This window comes from Oncorhynchus gorbuscha, linkage group LG15 (genome assembly GCF_021184085.1).
Source record: "Oncorhynchus gorbuscha isolate QuinsamMale2020 ecotype Even-year linkage group LG15, OgorEven_v1.0, whole genome shotgun sequence".
Lineage (NCBI taxonomy): Eukaryota > Metazoa > Chordata > Actinopteri > Salmoniformes > Salmonidae > Oncorhynchus > Oncorhynchus gorbuscha.
In genome coordinates this window covers 61,387,174-61,404,901 of record NC_060187.1, presented here as the reverse complement: position 1 = coordinate 61,404,901, position 17,728 = coordinate 61,387,174, and the positions used below count along the sequence as shown (strand labels likewise).

Genomic DNA, 17,728 nt, shown 5'->3' with positions numbered 1-17,728 from the left:
GACGCTGACTAGTCTCCCCCGTCCCTGCTGCTGAAAAACATCCCCACAGCATTACATTTACATTTACATTTAAGTCATTTAGCAGACTCTCTTATCCAGAGCGACTTTACAAATTGGTGCATTCACCTTATGACATCCAGTGGAACAGTCACTTTACAATAGTGCATCTAAATCTTAAAGGGGGGGGGGGTGAGAGGGAATACTTATCCTATCCTAGGTATTCCTTAAAGAGGTGGGGTTTCCGGTGTCTCCGGAAGGTGGTGATTGACTCCGCTGTCCTGGCGTCGTGAGGGAGTTTGTTCCACCATTGGGGGGGCCAGAGCAGCGAACAGTTTTGACTGGGCTGAGCGGGAGCTGTACTTCCTCAGTGGTAGGGAGGCGAGCAGGCCAGAGGTGGATGAACGCAGTGCCCTTGTTTGGGTGTAGGGCCTGATCAGAGCCTGGAGGTACTGAGGTGCCGTTCCCCTCACAGCTCCGTAGGCAAGCACCATGGTCTTGTAGCGGATGCGAGCTTCAACTGGAAGCCAGTGGAGAGAACGGAGGAGCGGGGCGACGTGAGAGAACTTGGGAAGGTTGAACACCAGACGGGCTGCGGCGTTCTGGATGAGTTGAAGGGGTTTAATGGCACAGGCAGGGATCCCAGCCAACAGCGAGTTGCAGTAATCCAGACGGGAGATGACAAGTGCCTGGATTAGGACCTGCGCCGCTTCCTGTGTGAGGCAGGGTCGTACTCTGCGGATGTTGTAGAGCATGAACCTACAGGAACGGGCCACCGCCTTGATGTTGGTTGAGAACGACAGGGTGTTGTCCAGGATCACGCCAAGGTTCTTAACGCTCTGGGAGGAGGACACAATGGAGTTGTCAACCGTGATGGCGAGATCATGGAACGGGCAGTCCTTCCCCGGGAGGAAGAGCAGCTCCGTCTTGCCGAGGTTCAGCTTGAGGTGGTGATCCGTCATCCACACTGATATGTCTGCCAGACATGCAGAGATGCGATTCGCCACCTGGTCATCAGAAGGGGGAAAGGAGAAGATTAGTTGTGTGTCGTCTGCATTGCAATGATAGGAGAGACCATGTGAGGTTATGACAGAGCCAAGTGAGTTGGTGTATAGCGAGAATAGGAGAGGGCCTAGAACAGAGCCCTGGGGGACACCAGTGGTGAGAGCGCGTGGTGAGGAGACAGATTCTCGCCACGCCACCTGGTAGGAGCGACCTGTCAGGTAGGACTCAATCCAAGCGTGGGTCGCGCCGGAGATGCCCAACTCGGAGAGGGTGGAGAGGAGGATCTGATGGTTCACAGTATCGAAGGCAGCCGATAGATCTAGAAGGATGAGAGCAGAGGAGAGAGAGTTAGCTTTAGCAGTGCGGAGCGCCTCCGTGATACAGAGGAGAGCAGTCTCAGTTGAATGACTAGTCTTGAAACCTGACTGATTTGGATCAAGAAGGTCATTCAGAGAGAGATAGCGGGAGAGCTGGCCAAGGACGGCACGTTCAAGAGTTTTGGAGAGAAAAGAAAGAAGGGATGCTGGTCTGTAATTGTTGACATCGGAGGGATCGAGTGTAGGTTTTTTCAGAAGGGGTGCAACTCTCGCTCTCTTGAAGACTGAAGGGACGTAGCCAGCGGTCAGGGATGAGTTGATGAGCGAGGTGAGGTAAGGGAGAAGGTCTCCGGAAATGGTCTGGAGAAGAGGAGGGGATAGGGTCAAGCGGGCAGGTTGTTGGGCGGCCGGCCGTCACAAGACGCGAGATTTCATCTGGAGAGAGAGGGGAGAAAGAGGTCAGAGCACAGGGTAGGGCAGTGTGAGCAGAACCAGCGGTGTCGTTTGACTTAGCAAACGAGGATCGGATGTCGTCGACCTTCTTTTCAAAATGGTTGACGAAGTCGTCTGCAGAGAGGGGGGAGGGGGAGGAGGATTCAGGAGGGAGGAGAAGGTGGCAAAGAGCTTCCTAGGGTTAGAGGCAGATGCTTGGAATTTAGCGTGGTAGAAAGTGGCTTTGTAGCAGCAGAGACAGAGGAGGAAAATGTAGAGAGGAGGGAGTGAAAGGATGCCAGGTCCGCAGGGAGGCGAGTTTTCCTCCATTTCCGCTCGGCTGCCCGGAGCCCTGTTCTGTGAGCTCGCAATGAGTCATCGAGCCACGGAGCGGGAGGGGAGGACCGAGCCGGCCTGGAGGATAGGGGACATAGCGAGTCAAAGGATGCAGAGAGGGAGGAGAGGAGGGTTGAGGAGGCAGAATCAGGAGATAGGTTGGAGAAGGTTTGAGCGGAGGGAAGAGATGATAGGATGGAAGAGGAGAGAGTAGCGGGGGAGAGAGAGCGAAGGTTGGGACGGCGCGATACCATCCGAGTAGGGGCAGTGTGGGAGGTGTTGGATGAGAGCGAGAGGGAAAAGGATACAAGGTAGTGGTCGGAGACTTGGAGGGGAGTTGCAATGAGGTTAGTGGAAGAACAGCATCTAGTAAAGATGAGGTCGAGCGTATTGCCTGCCTTGTGAGTAGGGGGGGAAGGTGAGAGGGTGAGGTCAAAAGAGGAGAGGAGTGGAAAGAAGGAGGCAGAGAGGAATGAGTCAAAGGTAGACGTGGGGAGGTTAAAGTCGCCCAGAACTGTGAGAGGTGAGCCGTCCTCAGGAAAGGAGCTTATCAAGGCATCAAGCTCATTGATGAACTCTCAGAGGGAGGCTACCGGAGACCTGGAACTCCACGTGGGTCGTGCGCGCTGGGACCACCAGATTAGGGTGGCCGCGGCCACGCGGTGTGGAGCGTTTGTATGGTCTGTGCAGAGAGGAGAGAACAGGGATAAACAGACAGTTGACAGGCTACAGAAGAGGCTACGCTAATGCAAAGGAGATTGGAATGACAAGTGGACTACACGTCTCGAATGTTCAGAAAGTTAAGCTACGTAGCAAGAATCTTATTGACTAAAATGATTAAAATGATACAGTACTGCTGAAGTAGGCTAGCTGGCAGTGGGTGCGTTGTTGACACTACACTAATCAAGTCGTTCCGTTGAGTGTAATAGTTTCTGCAGTGCTGCTATTTGGGGGCTAGCTGGCTAGCTAGTAGTGTTGTTTACGTTACGTTGCGTTAAAAGAACGACAATAGCTGGCTAGCTAACCTAGAAAATCGCTCTAGACTACACAATTATCTTTGATACAAAGACTGCTATGTAGCTAGCTACATAGCTAGCTACATAGCAGTCTTTGTATCAAAGATAACGGTTTGATTTGTTTGATCGTAGCTAGCTACATAGCTAGCTACGATCAAACAAATCAAACCGTTGTACTGTAATGAAATGAAATGAAAATGTGATACTACCTGTGAATGCGACCGGGTTGTGAGTCTATTCGGTAGACGTTGGCTAGCTGTCGGCTAGCTGTTGGCTAGCTGTTGGCTAGATAGCAGAGTCTCCTACGTTAAGGACGACAAATAGCTGGCTAGCTAACCTCGGTAAATTAAGATAATCACTCGAAGACTACACACTCTAAACCTAAACAACACAATTATCTTGTAACGAAGATACGAAGACAGCAAAGACAGCTATGTAGCTAGCTAACACTACACTAATCAAGTCGTTCAGTTGAGTGTAATAGTTTCTCCAGTGCAGCTAATCAGTGGACTTTAGCTAGCTGGCTAGTGAAGACTACGTTAGGACGGCGAAATACGATAATTACGCAATTATCTTTGATACAAAGACGGCTATGTAGCTAGCTGAGAAGAAAATGCTAAGATTAGACAAATCAAACCGTTGTGCTATAATGAAATGTAATGAAATGTAATGAAGAAGTTATACTACCTGCGGGAGCGAAGTGCCGATGCGACCACTCGCTCCAAACCGGTGAGGTAGTCCCCTGCAATGATGCTGCCACCACCATGCTTCACCGTAGGGATGGTGTCAGGTTTCCTCCAGACGTGACGCTTGGCTTTCAGCCCAAATAGTTCAATCTTGGTTTCATCAGACTAGAGAATCTTGCTTATCAAGGTCTGCGAGTCTTTTAGATGCCTTTTGGCAAACTCCAAGCGGGCTGTCATTTGCCCTTTTCACTGCTTCGTGGCTTCCGTCTGGCCACTACCATAAAGGCCTGATTGGTGGAGTTCTTCAGAGGAGCTCTGTCAGTGACCATGGGTTCTTGGCCACCTACCTGACCATGGCCCTTCTCCCCTGATTGCTCGGTTTGTTCGGGCGGCCATCTCTAGGAAGTGTTTATTGGTGATTCCATACTACTTCCATTTAAGAATGATGGAGGCCACAGTGTTCTTGGGGACCTTCAATGCTGCAGACATTTTTTGACCGGTGGATGGACAAATCCTTCGACTTCATGGCTTAGGTTTTGCATTGACAACTGAGACCTTATATAAATGTGTGCGTGTGTGCCTTTCCAAATCATGTCCAATCAATTGAATTTACCACAGATGGAAACAGGATGCACCTGAGCTCAATTTTGAGTCTCAAAGTAAAGGGTCTGAATACTGATGTAAATAAGTTATTATATATTTTGCAAAAAATGTTAAAATCCTGTCTTCACTTTGTCATTTATGGGTATTGTGTGTGAAATTAGGGGGGGATCCATTTTTTTTTATAATGCTGTAATAGAATTTGGATAAAGTCGAGGGGTCTGAACTTTCCGAATGCACTGTAAGTAGCTATACATTTTCAAAATATATACTGCCTCCAGCTCATTGCAAAGTGGTGTGTGTGATGTGCTGATGAAGCCTGCCTTCCGTTGACTATGCATTTGAATGGGAAGCGAGCTTCAATTACCAGTTGATGATGATTTTTTTTTAAGTGCATGTACGTACGCCCCCCACCCACCCACCCACTCCCGGTCAAACGTTTTAGAACACCTACTCATTCAAGAGTTTTTGTACTTTATTTTTACTATTTTCTAATAGTGTATAATACCAGTAGTGAATAATAGTGAAGACATCAACTATGAAATGGCACAAGTTACAAGTTCGAATCCCCCGAGCTGACAAGGTACAAATCTGTCGTTCTGCCCCTGAACGGGCAGTTAACCCACTGTTCCTAGGCCGTCATTGAAAATAAGAATTTGTTCTTAACTGACTTGCCTAGTAAAATAAAGGTTAAAAAAATATATAAAAAAATATGGAATCATGTAGTAACCAAAAAATATATACATATATTTGATGTTCTTCAAATAGCCACCATGTGCCTTGACAGCTTTATACACTCTGGGCATTTTCTCAACCAGCTTGATGAGGTAGTCCCCTGCAATGCATTTCAGTTAACAGGTGTGCCTTAAGTTGTGGAATTTATTTCCTTAATGCATTTGAGCCAATCAGTTGTTGTGACAAGGTTTGGGGGTGTATACAGAAGATGGCCCTATTTGGTAAAAGACCAAGTTCATATCATGGCAACAGCTCATATAAGCAAAGAGAAATGACAGTCCATCGTTACTTTAAGACATGAAGGTCAGTCAATACAGACAATTTCAAGAACTTCAAGAAGTGCAGTCGCAAAAACCAAGCGCTATGCTGAAACTGGCTCTCATGAGGACTGCCACAGGAATGGAAGACCAAGAGTTACCTCTGCTGCAGAGGATAAGTTCATTAGATTTACCAGCCCCAGAAATTGCAGCCCTAATAAATGCTTCAGAGTTCAAGTAACACACACATCTCAACATCAACTGTTCAGAGGAGACTACTTGAAACAGGCCTTCATGGTTGAATTGCAGCTAAGAGACCATTACTAAAGGATACCAATAAGAAAGAGAATTGCTTGGGCCAAGAAACATGATCAATGGACATTAGACCGGTGGAAATCTGTCCTTTTGGTCTGAGTCCAAATTGGAGTAATTGGAGGTTTCAACCGCCATGTCTTTGAGATGTGGTGGGGGTGAATGGATGAACTCTGCATGTGTGGTTTCCACCGTGAAGCATGGAGGTGGAGGTGTGGTGGTGCTTTGCTGGTGGCAGTCTGTCTTATTTAGAATTCAAGGCACATTTAACCAGCATGGCCACCACAGTATTCTGCAGTGATATGCCATCCCATCAGGTTTGAGCTATCATTTGTTTTTCAACAGGACAATGACACAAGACACAAAACACGCCTCCCAGGCTGTAAGGACTATTTTATCAAGGAGAGTGATTGACTGCTTCATCAGATAACCTGGCCTCCACAATTTCCCTACCTAAACCATATTGAGATAGTTTGGGATTGAGTCGGACCGCAGAGTGAAGGAAAAGCAGCCAAAAAGTACTCAGAATATGTGGGAACTCCTTGAAGAATGTTGTGAAGCTGGTTGAGAGAATGCCAAGAGTGTGCAAAGCTGTCATCAAGTAGGTGGCTACTTTGAAGAATCTCAAATATAAAATAGATTTAGATTCGTTTAACACTTTTTTTGGTTACTACATGATTCTATATGTGTTCATAGTTTTGATGTCTTCACTATTATTCTACAATGTATTGTACGACGACTACAATTCAGTAATTTCATTTATCAGTGTTTCAATTTTTTTTATTTACGGCCAAAAGCCAGCTATCAGAAACCCTGCTACATATCATTATTATACACACACACTCTCATCCTGTTTTCTGTATCTCTCTACCATTCTGCCAATCCCCAGGCTCTCCATGTGGGATTAGGATTAGAGTTAGTCTGAGGCTGGCGTCTTTAATGAGCACTAATTGATCCATGAGTGCCGGCGTGTCGGATATTCTCCAACGGCCATCGCAAGGACAGAGGATTACATGAGCACAAGTAGCAGGACCGTTTAACGACCCACGATCGTTCTATGGTCTGTCTGAGGAGGTAGTAGTGCCTAGCGCTAGAACGACCACTGCTTTTTAACTGGATTCCCTTCAGTTTCTATAAGCATGTCTCTTTCCTCTCCTCGGTTGCTTTCAGTGGTCTATCGACGAAGGCGTCCGTATTGGAGCCCCTGTTATCCCTGAATCCTCCTGGCTCTGTTTAGCTGAAAACAAACTGTTTTATTCCGGCTGTGCATCATTTGTGGTAAACAGTTAGTCTATTTGGGAAAGATGCTAGCAGCAAGAATGGATTGTTTATAGGATTTAAATCGTAACAACTTCTTAACCACCTACCTATCTCATTGTCTTTCAGAGCACCATTCTCGTGATTTGGTCCGAGCCCCTGTCTGTCAGGCCCAGTGGACCCCTTCCCCTTGGAAGTGTCTTTCAGCCCAGTGTGTCAGTCAGAATGGGACAATAGCCGCAGTCGCCATCGGACCTCCCCCTTTCTCTCTTTGCTCTCTGTCTGCCCCGTCCCCACACCCCTTAACACTCGCACATATATATACATATATATATATACATACATACATACATACACACATACACATACAGACCCTGACCACTCCTCCCACTGTACTGGTTTTGGTCCACTCCCTCTTCCTACCGCTCTAGGCAGCCAGCCTTGTCAAGCCAAATGAAACCATAATCCCCTGTAAAAGATAGAGGCCTATACAGCTGCCTATCCTCCCTTTGTTGTTGGTGGCTTTTTGTTTAGAGGGCCCCCATGAGAGTAGCGGCTAGAGAACACAAGGCAGCACAACAGCACCCAGTCAGCCGTTTTACTGGAAACAAACGAGCTGTGGTGGTGGTTGGGACACTGATGGAATTCTAATAGCATGATGTTGGGCTGGCATAGCCACCACACGCCATCAATGAACCAGAGGGCCACCAGCAGACTTTGGAGATTGACACATCTCAACTTGTGGTGGGACAAGAGGTTGAAATAAAATATTTTTATTCAGGATATTTTTTGCCTCCTTTTTTTGCTTCTCCAGTGATCAGCTAAACCAAAGTGCCTTTATTGGTTTCTCACTGTGCTTTTACTATAAACTTGATCTAACTTCATATTACACTCCAATATCTGAAAATAATATCTATAAGAAACATTTCAAGGATTTTGCACTTTTCATTCATACACCTCCGTACCCATTGCCTGTTGCACTTGTCATATCATACAGTTGTCCAGTACTGACAGTGCACAGGTGTTTACAGTAAAAACATACACCCCCGTAGTTAGTCTTAGGTTGCTAAGACTAACGAAGCCAAACATATCACCAAACCGCTCTCCAAGGTCCTTTGTTGTGACACAGCCGGTGACATGGCGACGTGGCTACAGTCAAAATGGCGCTACCTGTTCATGTTTCTGGGTGTCCAGCTGGTTGTCATGGCGCTGCTGTCCCGTGAGGGCTACCACAAGCGAGTGTCATACTTCATCAGGATTTTCCGCAAGCTGGAGACCACTGCGACGGGGACGTTCGGTGCCGGCTCTCTCCACGCAAGCAATCACACGGGCGGTGACGTCTACGCCAACTTGTCCCTCCTGGCCAAGGCTCACCACGGCCGGGGCGAGGACATGCCTTACTGCCCCAAGACGTCTCCCCTGATAGGTGAGTTCACACACACAAGTCCTAGAACTGGCAGCCCCATCTTATTTCTCTTGAGTTCACCAGCCACTGTCTTCAGTTATCCAGCCCTCCCCCTGTATCTCTTACTTCATTCCCTCTTCAGAATGAAACTGAAAAGGGAATGTTTTTTTTTTTTTTATATTGTATGCCAGAACAATACTTTCTCGTAAAAATAAAGTGGCTCAGATACTTGATTAGTGTGCCAGAAAACGTAATGTGAAATGTGGGCAGTCAGAAAGCCTCGGTTGGTTTGTTGTGAAAGGGAATTTCCAAATAATTCCACACATGCCACTGTCCTTGCTAGTTAGCTACTGATCTGACCAGGTTGGATGGGTAGCGGGCTTGCCAAATCCTGGTTGGAGAATTCTGTATTTCCTGCTTATAATGTTGTGATTCCGGGAGGCCTTCAACTAGGATTTCTGGGATAGTTACCAGAATTTTGAGTAGACATGATATGGTGGAACCTTGGCTTCGCATATAAAGTCAGGTTTGGATCAATGTTCAATGATGGCCCTGGATAAGAGAAGGAAGGATGTGATTTGACTTTGAGATCATTCAAACTGAGCTGAGACTTGGTGGCGGCTGACCCAACAGGAGAGTTTGTTGTACGCTTCCATTAGAGGGACTGAATATACTTGTGTTCAAATGGTCAGTTTACCTTGTGTCCAACTTCCTACTTTTTTTCATTGAAATAAAAAAAAGTGACACTTCAAAGCACATAGGCTACACTCCCCTAAGTATTTATTTGGACAGTGAAGCTAAAACTTTTTTGTCTCTACTGCAGCATTTTGGATTGGAGATGCAATGTTTTTGAGAGACGACAGAACAGCATGGATAAAAGGGGGCACGCTGCATTCTGTGCTGTCGCCTCATGTAAAAGTTTTGATCTCAAATCCAAAAAACCCTGTTAGAATGAGCATACTAGCATGGACAACCTACAGATTTTTAATTAATTGGTGTGTGTTATGATATAGGTATAACAATAAAATGCCGTTTTGACATCTGGCTTCCTCTCACCCCGTTTCTCTTTTCAGGTGGACCAATCCACGTCATCTTCCCCTCTGGGTTGACACTGGCCCAAGTGGCGCGGAAGAATCCTTTGGTGGTCCGCGGGGGGCGCTACAGGCCGCCTGACTGTGAGGCGCGGCACCGCACCGCCATAATCATTCCCCACAGAAACCGGGAGCACCACCTGAAGTTCCTCCTCTACTACCTTCACCCATTCCTACAGCGACAGCAGCTCAATTACGGCATCTACGTCATCCACCAGGTGAAATGCATATGTGCAGCCACACACACTTTCAGAAGGTTAATTTTTAAAGGGGCAATCTTCAGTTGCTACATACATTTTTAGGTGTATAAATGAAGATGTACCCATTTTGATTCTTGAACAATATAACTTATAAATACCTCATGAGCTTAGTTCAACTGGCACACTCCATGAGAACCGAAAATATAAGCTTGGTTTACTCCAATGTTTGTAAACAAAGTAAATGTAAACAAACGCTGCTTAGCCTCAAAACATGGTTAAAACTATGTCATGAATGGTCAGTCCTTGCATCCATACCTCTATGAATTGGAGTGGTTACACACTTCTCCAGCCCCATCCTTCAGCCTTTTACCGAAATGGGTTTGTGAAAAACACTATTGTTTCAACTGCTGATTGCTGTTTTTAAAGACAATATGAATGTTATCAATTGATTGTGCAATCTGTAACACAGCCTATCTGTATGAAGATGTTCTTTACACTTCCTACAATTGACCAAAAACATATTCAATGGACTACCTTCTAGCTGTAGTGGTGAGGCCAAGTATACATTCAGCCTAGATCAAAACCACCCTCTGGTGTCCTAACCATGGAATCACACACAGCCTTGTGGTTGAAAGATGCTCACCGGAAGGCTTAATCTTCTTAACAACATTGCTTACACATTAAACATGCACTTTGTCTTACCCTCACACTGTTAGTCAAGTTGTCACTGCCTGCTTGTTGTTTACCTGCAACATATGAATGCCAAGCCAACCTCTACCAAGTTAGAGCCAGCTTAATTTTGAGACTCTAAGGCATTTGTCATTAGAAAGACGTTACAGCATCATGTCTAAAGCATTTATTCATGACTCTGCATGTGTGCAGTATTTTTGCATAACCAGTGCCAGATTGCACTCAGCTCAAACAAGATAATGCAGGCTAGTAGCAGTTCAAGCATCTTCATGTTTTCAGCTGTCATAGTTTCTCTCTCACACACACACACACACACACACACGCACACACGCACACGCACACACACACACACACACACACACACACACACACACACACACACACACACACACACACACACACACACACACACACACGCGCGCGCACACATACTGAACCACAGGGACAAATACTACTCATTCTATTGACCTCAGTGATGCTCTCAAATGTCATATCTTGTCATGGATTAGGTGTAATCCTCTTGAGATGTTTTAAATCCTAATTTTGTGAATATTATTAAACCATTTGAGTATGCTGTACTATTGTATCGATTTACAGGTGATCCGTTGTACTGTAAATGATCAGACTATTGATTTCATTGTATGTAGACGACACAATTCATTTCCATGTTGAATAGTTGCAGGTGACTAGGGTCTGGTTTCAATTATGGACTTTTCTGGCATAGAGGAACTAGTAATTCAATGCCTGTCGATAAGGGGAAAAAATATATACTTCCGGACACTCCCCCCAACAAATCACGATGCAGACATGCCAGAGCGCTGTATATCATTAGTGGATAATTTCACTGCTCTCAGGGCAGGTCTGCCGGCTTTGACAAGAGGAAGTGACTTTTCATAGCAGGTTAGGAGCATTATTAACGTAGCAGGTTAGCTAAAACGTAAAAATTGTCCCTGACGTGACTTGAAAATATGTAGCTTACAACCAGCCCTGAGACCAGTCTTGGTTTCCACTAATGCGATCCACGGTGCGATTCAAAACCAAAGTTTGCAGGCAAAACCTTTTGCAGTGGTTTTATTCAAGCAGATAAAGTAGTAACCTAGGCAGTGATGTAGTTCCTTTATGCCAACAGAGACATTGTAACCAGACCTGTGTTGCCTAGGGTCGGCTTTACGAGACCAGTAACAGAGAGTAAACTGTATAAAAATGAAGTCGCACACTCCGTATATTTAACGGGTTAACCCCATTACCCATTATTGTTGTATGGACACAATATGTCATTGTGTTGTCATGTATGGAACCACCGTCGTCAGTGTTTACCCTATATTCATTTAGCAGCGGGGACCCAAATATGATTTATGCACCAAATGGTCAAAAGTATGTGGAGACCCCTTCAATGTGAATTTGCCTATTTCAGCCACACCCATTGCTGACAGATGAAATAATATTGCGCACACAGCCATGCAATCTCTATAGACAAACATTGGCAGTAGAATTGCCTGTACTGAAGAGCACAGTGACTTTCAATGTGGCACCGTCATAGGATGCCACCTTTCCAACAAATCAGTTCATCTATAGAGCAGTGGAAACGCGTTCACTGGAGTGATGAATCACTCTTCACCATCTGGCAGTCTGATGGACGAATCTGGGTTTGGCGGATGCTACCTGACCCCTAATGCATAGTGCCAACTGTAAAGTTTGGTGGAGGAGGAATAATGGTCTGGGGATGTTTTTCGTGGTTTGGGCTAAGCCCCTTAGTTCCAGTGAAGGGAATTCTTAATTGGCAACAGTTTGGGGAAGGCCTTTTCCTGTTTCAGCATGACAATACCCCTGTGCACAAAACGAGGTCCATACAGAGATAGTTTGTTGAAATCAGTGTGGAAGAACTTGACTGGCCTGCACAGAGCCCTGATCTCAAACCCATCAAACACCTTTGGAATGAATTGGAATGTCGACTGCGAGCCAGGCCTTAATCGCCCAATATCAGTGCCCGACCTAACTAATGCTCTTGTGGCTGAATGGAAGGAAGTCCCCGCAGTAATGTTCCAACATCTAGAGGAAAGCCTTCCCAGAAGAGTGGAGGCTGTTATAGCAGCAAAGGGATGACCAACTCCATATTAATGCCCATGATTTTATAATGTTTGACAAGCAGTTGTCCACATACTTTTTGCCATGTATATCTTTATCTAGCTATCGTTCTGCTGAGACAAGCTTTTAAATGGATAGTCATTAGCTCAATGACTGGAAGTCTATGGGAACAGCTAGCATGTCATTGCGCTACCACTTGCAGCAATGCACCCCGCTACCCTTGCCACCACTGCTAAAAAAAATCCTAGGGGAAATACTGAACGTTCATATTGAATAACCTATTGTTATTTGTATAGAAACCATGTCAAGATTGAATATTTTTCGGTTGTTGCTAGCGTAAGGGTCTCTAAAAATAAATAACTGTCTGTTGTGCCTCTTTAGGCTGGTAACTACACATTTAACCGGGCCAAGCTGATGAACGTTGGGTTCCGAGAGGCCATGCGGGAGGAGGACTGGGACTGCCTGTTCTTCCATGATGTGGACCTCATCCCTGAGGACGACCGCAACACCTACATGTGCGACGCCAACCCCAAGCACACCGCCATCGCCATGGACAAGTTTGGATACAAGTCAGTCTATTCTCTTTATTTTATTTTGGCTTCTTTTTCCCCCTCATGGTTTATTAGTTCCTGTTTTCACTGTAAGTCTCTCTTGGATTTTCACAAGTTTATTCAACACAATGTATTCCATTTTAATTGTGAATACTCTAGTTCTTTCATTGTGTGGCTTCACTAATTTCTGATTTGACTTGTTCCTTATCTGATCCTATATTTTTATTTGAATCTGCTGTCATTCTCCTAGGCTGCCATACAAGATGTATTTTGGAGGGGTGTCAGCATTGTCTCCACTGCACTACCTGAAGATGAACGGCTTCCCCAACAACTACTGGGGCTGGGGAGGAGAGGACGATGACATTGGAGTCAGGTGAGAGGGGGTCCTTGGCAGTTTTGGGGGTGGAACATTGAGCCAATTCATTGAGCTATGGACCCATTGTGGTCAAAATGACAGAACAAAATGATACAATTTGAAGACACTGAATAACCCTATTATTTATAATTGATAACTAAATTAAAATTCCTTTCCGATCCCTCTCTCAGAGTATCCCTAGGAGGGATGTTCATCTCTCGTCCATCGGTGAAGGTTGGCCGATACAAGATGATCAAACACAAGCTGGACAAGGGAAACGACGTGAACCCCAGGAGGTATGGTACAAGACTGACACACACGTGTGTGCATTGCATGCATGTGTTTGTGTATGGCTGGGGTCCATTCAGTAGGGTGACAAGTTCAGATTATTTTAAATGGGATGTGCCGCCTATCTGTACATATCCATCTGCTACCTCTGAATGTTGCCCTCTGTCGAATAAGACAGAGGTCTGTTGAACAAACCCACAGTCCATCACTAACCTCTCCCTGCCTCCCCCTAGGTTCAACATGCTGGCCAAGACGCGCCAGACGTGGAAGCTGGACGGCATGAACACGGTGGAGTATGAGGTGCTGTCACGTGACTACTTCCCCCTTTACACCAACATCACTGTGCACATCGGCACAGAGGCGGGCCTGCATGCCACGGCTCCGTCCCCCAAGATCCTTGCCAAAGCCCCAGCAAAGCCGCCGGTCGAAGCTCCCGCCAAACCTCTAACCAAGCTCCATCAGAACCACTGACTTGGATCAACTTTACCCACTCCACTCCCATCCCTCACCCTCCTGCCGCCGACTCTCCCCTCCTAACTTATGCCTGGGAGCAGGGATGTGACAGAGGGGCCCTGGGCCCTTAAAGCGCTCCTTTCTTTGCCTTCACCCTTCAACTGAACCTCATATCAATGCCTACAGGTGGCAGGTAGCCTAGTAGTTAGATCGTTGGGCCAGTAACCGAAAGGTTGCTAGATCGAATCCCCGAGCTGACAAGGTAAAAATCTGTTGTTCTGCCCCTGATCAAGACAGTTAACCCATCAGCTGTCATTGTAAATAAGAATTAGTTCTTAAATTACTTCCAGTCGGGAGAGGTGGGTGGCTCCCCCTATTGGACTAGAGGCCATGCCTTTTCCTTCTGTTCCTTCCCCTGATCTGATCAGCATTCTCAACTGAAACTTTATCAATAGTATAGCAGACTTTGAACTTGAAGACCAATGCTCTCCACTGCCTAGATAGAATCTGTGGGCCGAGGCTTTGTCTGTCTGAATGAATTACTGTAGCATTCTCCACCCTAGTTCTGATTTTCCAGCTATATCTCACCACTCCACTGACTTTGACTCTATGAAAGGGACTTATGGTAGAGGAGAGAAAAAAAGACTGACTCTATGAGCTTTTATATCGCTGCCGAAAACCCCCGTTGCCTTAGAACACCTGTCTTGTTCTATTTTTCCTTTTTAGTAGAACTTCAGGTCGAGAGTTATGAATGGAACCGGTTTCTAGTGATAGATAGCGAGATTAGGGGATAGAATAAATAAATGAAAAAAACATTTTATGCTACTGATATTGCAATGGCATATGGGTCTTTCTGCCAATTAGGTGCCTTTTTTGAGTAGTGTAAAACTTGATTTCACCCAATTTTAACAATCTGCCATAAAGAGCACATGTTCAAAACACGTTTTCCCATCTTGAGGTTAAATTAAATAAATGACCATAGTAAGTGCCAAATAAAGTAACAGGGTTAAATCAGCCATAAATCCCCTTGTGACAGAGGAAATGGAAGCTTGTTGTGTGTGTGCAACAGGGAGGGGCAATTTTAATGCAAATTAAATTGTTCAAACATTTCTAGCCTGTCTATTTATGGGTAACAGGGTAGACGTGTTATGTTCAACCGGCTCTGTTTTCCACAAAAAAAACCACCAGAAAATTGCCAAAAAGAGTAGAACCAGCTCACCTGCTTGTACGCTATGATTTGACTAGAGAAATATTTACAAAGGCATTTCACCATATTAAAACGAGAGTTCAGTTTGTTTTTCGTTTTTTTTTTTTTACTTTAAAATGAATCACTAATCACATGAAATAATGAACTCTTCAGAAATTACTTTGTCAAAGCAACAAAATAACTAGGGCTTTCAAATTAAGTGGGTTAAAATCTTCCTAGGAGTCACAGGATGCTTAGAGGGAAATGTCAAATCTGATTTAATATGAACAAAAGGTTCCATGTGGTCAGTATTAAAGGGCACTTCACTTAATATAACAGGCTTTTAATATTTGTAACTGGCACTAATTTCGGAACGACCCATATGTAACTGATTTTACAGTTTAATATTATACGAAGTGAAGCTGCTCTCCTGAATATTGACGGGGGTATGTGCTGTTTGCAGTTAGCATGGTAGTCGCCCCCTGGGCCCAATCTTCATAAATCGTCTGAGTAGGAGTGCAGATCTAGGATCAGGTTTTCTATGTTCATATCAAATTCATTATTACCTTAAAGGCAACCATGATCCTAGATCAGAACACCTAGTCTGAGGCACACGCACAATACAGGCCCTGAATAATCAGGCTGATTTATTGAAGGATTTTCTCACAGTAGGTTCACAGTTCGGGCACAGCGTTTTGGTATGGTTGGGTTTCATCTTATCGCTACAATCAGAATGTGTCTTTTCTCCAATTATCTCCTTCAATCCCTAGATTGCATTGATGTGGGGTTGCATTTTGCCTTGTGTCAAATAGAATAGGTGCGGGTGAAATGGTCAATGCACTACCTTCAGGTGGGCTGGCTATATTCACATCAGAATGGTGGTTTGTCTTTTCCATTTGTGTTTTATGTTATTGTTCATTACCTTATGGAGCTTTTATGTTGGTTTCCTATGATTGTCAATGTAGCTTAAAACTGAGGGATTCAAGTCCTAGTGGACTCTCCATAGTCAGAGACTTGGGATCTATCTCCATACTCTAAATTGGCTGAAAGGTTTGAAAACCAGGAACTTTGTCCATGGATGACCAGAAACCACTATGGTCTATAAACGGAATCAGGCACTGGTAAGTGACATGAGAACTGATGCCTGTAAGACTGTGTAGTACACTCATTGGTTGTACTGATTCTGCTGAACCACTGATTTAAAGATTGATATAGGTACACTGGGTTAGCATTTACAGCATTACCCCACTAGCCATTCTTTCATTCTGTGCTGTCTAAAATCTGTCACCCCTAGAATTCCCCAGTGCAATGTCCTCCTCACTGCATGGCTTGTCCTCTGACTTTCCTCTTTGCACACCGTCTCGACCCCCTGACCAATATGATTGTTTAATCTAGATCCCTACTGGGAATTGAACCTCTGTGTGTGCATCACATAGAGGACTCGTGCCACTTGGCTGAAACCAAAGATGGCTTAGAGAGAAAGCATTGGACGCCTGATAGTTGTGCTGGCGGATGCATGGTGACATGGGAATAGATGGGATTCCACTTACTCCGGGTATGCTGAGTTTTTGTGTGTGTGTGTGTGTGTGTGCTACTATCTGATCTAGGAATCTCTTGAATGACCTTCTTCACTATGTAGGCTGTCTTTACCTTTTCTACTCTATATGAAGCCTGATTATGCATGACACACAGACCCTGTATTAGATGAGTGGGATGTACAGAGAACCACACACAGACCGCTGACATGACTTCACATTTGAGTCTCCTGAAGCATGCAACCGTGTATGCTTGTGTAGTGATTCGTAAGACATATGTCCACATGCACCATGTACTTTTTTAACACTTCATGCAGTGGTTTATTATGTCATATCATGTCTATTTGTACTCTTCAGTTTGCTTCAGTTGATGTATAACTTGACTTTTACTCCATTATGATGTGGATATGCTGTCCAGGGTGACTGCGCCAGGAGATGGAGCTCACCGCAGGGCATTGAAAATGTAACAAGGACAATGTGATACTGTATTTCTGATTTAATTCCTCCTCTCTAAATGAAGTCTGCACAGTCCAGAGTGGCCTTATACAACGATTAATAAACAAAAAGATTAGTCAAACACTGGTGAAGTGGATAAACTGAGTGTGTTACCATTTCTGTTGCTGAGCATGGCTCTGGTTAACTGTCTTGCAAGAGGCCATTTTGTACACTATTGTAAATAGTCTGGCTAACACAGCTCTCGGTCACAGCTCTTCGCTGTGTAGTCACGTGGGTCGCGTCAGCCAGGCTAGTTGTAAAGAGGATATAACGCAATATATTTGTGGAAAGTGACTTATTCTTAAGAGTAACAACTTCTTGTCGTAAATTATACAAAGCAAATGCTTTTTACAAGGGCAACAGGGTTCTTTTGTCTACTGTAGTGGTAAATTGTCACTTTTGGATACGTATCGTTTCACTGGACATTAGAATGATTAGATTCCT

The 17,728-nt window shown here is 44.9% G+C and overlaps 1 protein-coding gene across 2 annotated transcripts in view; it reads left to right on the top strand.

Moving 5' to 3' along the window:
* si:dkey-199f5.8 (beta-1,4-galactosyltransferase 3) overlaps positions 1 to 17,381 on the top strand; it is a 30,650-nt gene extending 13,269 nt beyond the window's left edge. For both annotated transcript variants that reach the window (XM_046302093.1, XM_046302092.1), the window contains exons 2-7: positions 7,080 to 8,376; positions 9,429 to 9,664; positions 12,803 to 12,990; positions 13,223 to 13,345; positions 13,519 to 13,623; positions 13,849 to 17,381. In XM_046302093.1, coding sequence (XP_046158049.1) covers positions 8,088 to 8,376; positions 9,429 to 9,664; positions 12,803 to 12,990; positions 13,223 to 13,345; positions 13,519 to 13,623; positions 13,849 to 14,086 — 1,179 coding nt within the window. In that variant the 5' untranslated portion in view covers positions 7,080 to 8,087 and the 3' untranslated portion in view covers positions 14,087 to 17,381. The remainder of the gene's footprint in view (positions 1 to 7,079; positions 8,377 to 9,428; positions 9,665 to 12,802; positions 12,991 to 13,222; positions 13,346 to 13,518; positions 13,624 to 13,848) is intronic.
* Positions 17,382 to 17,728: the final 347 nt, after the last annotated feature.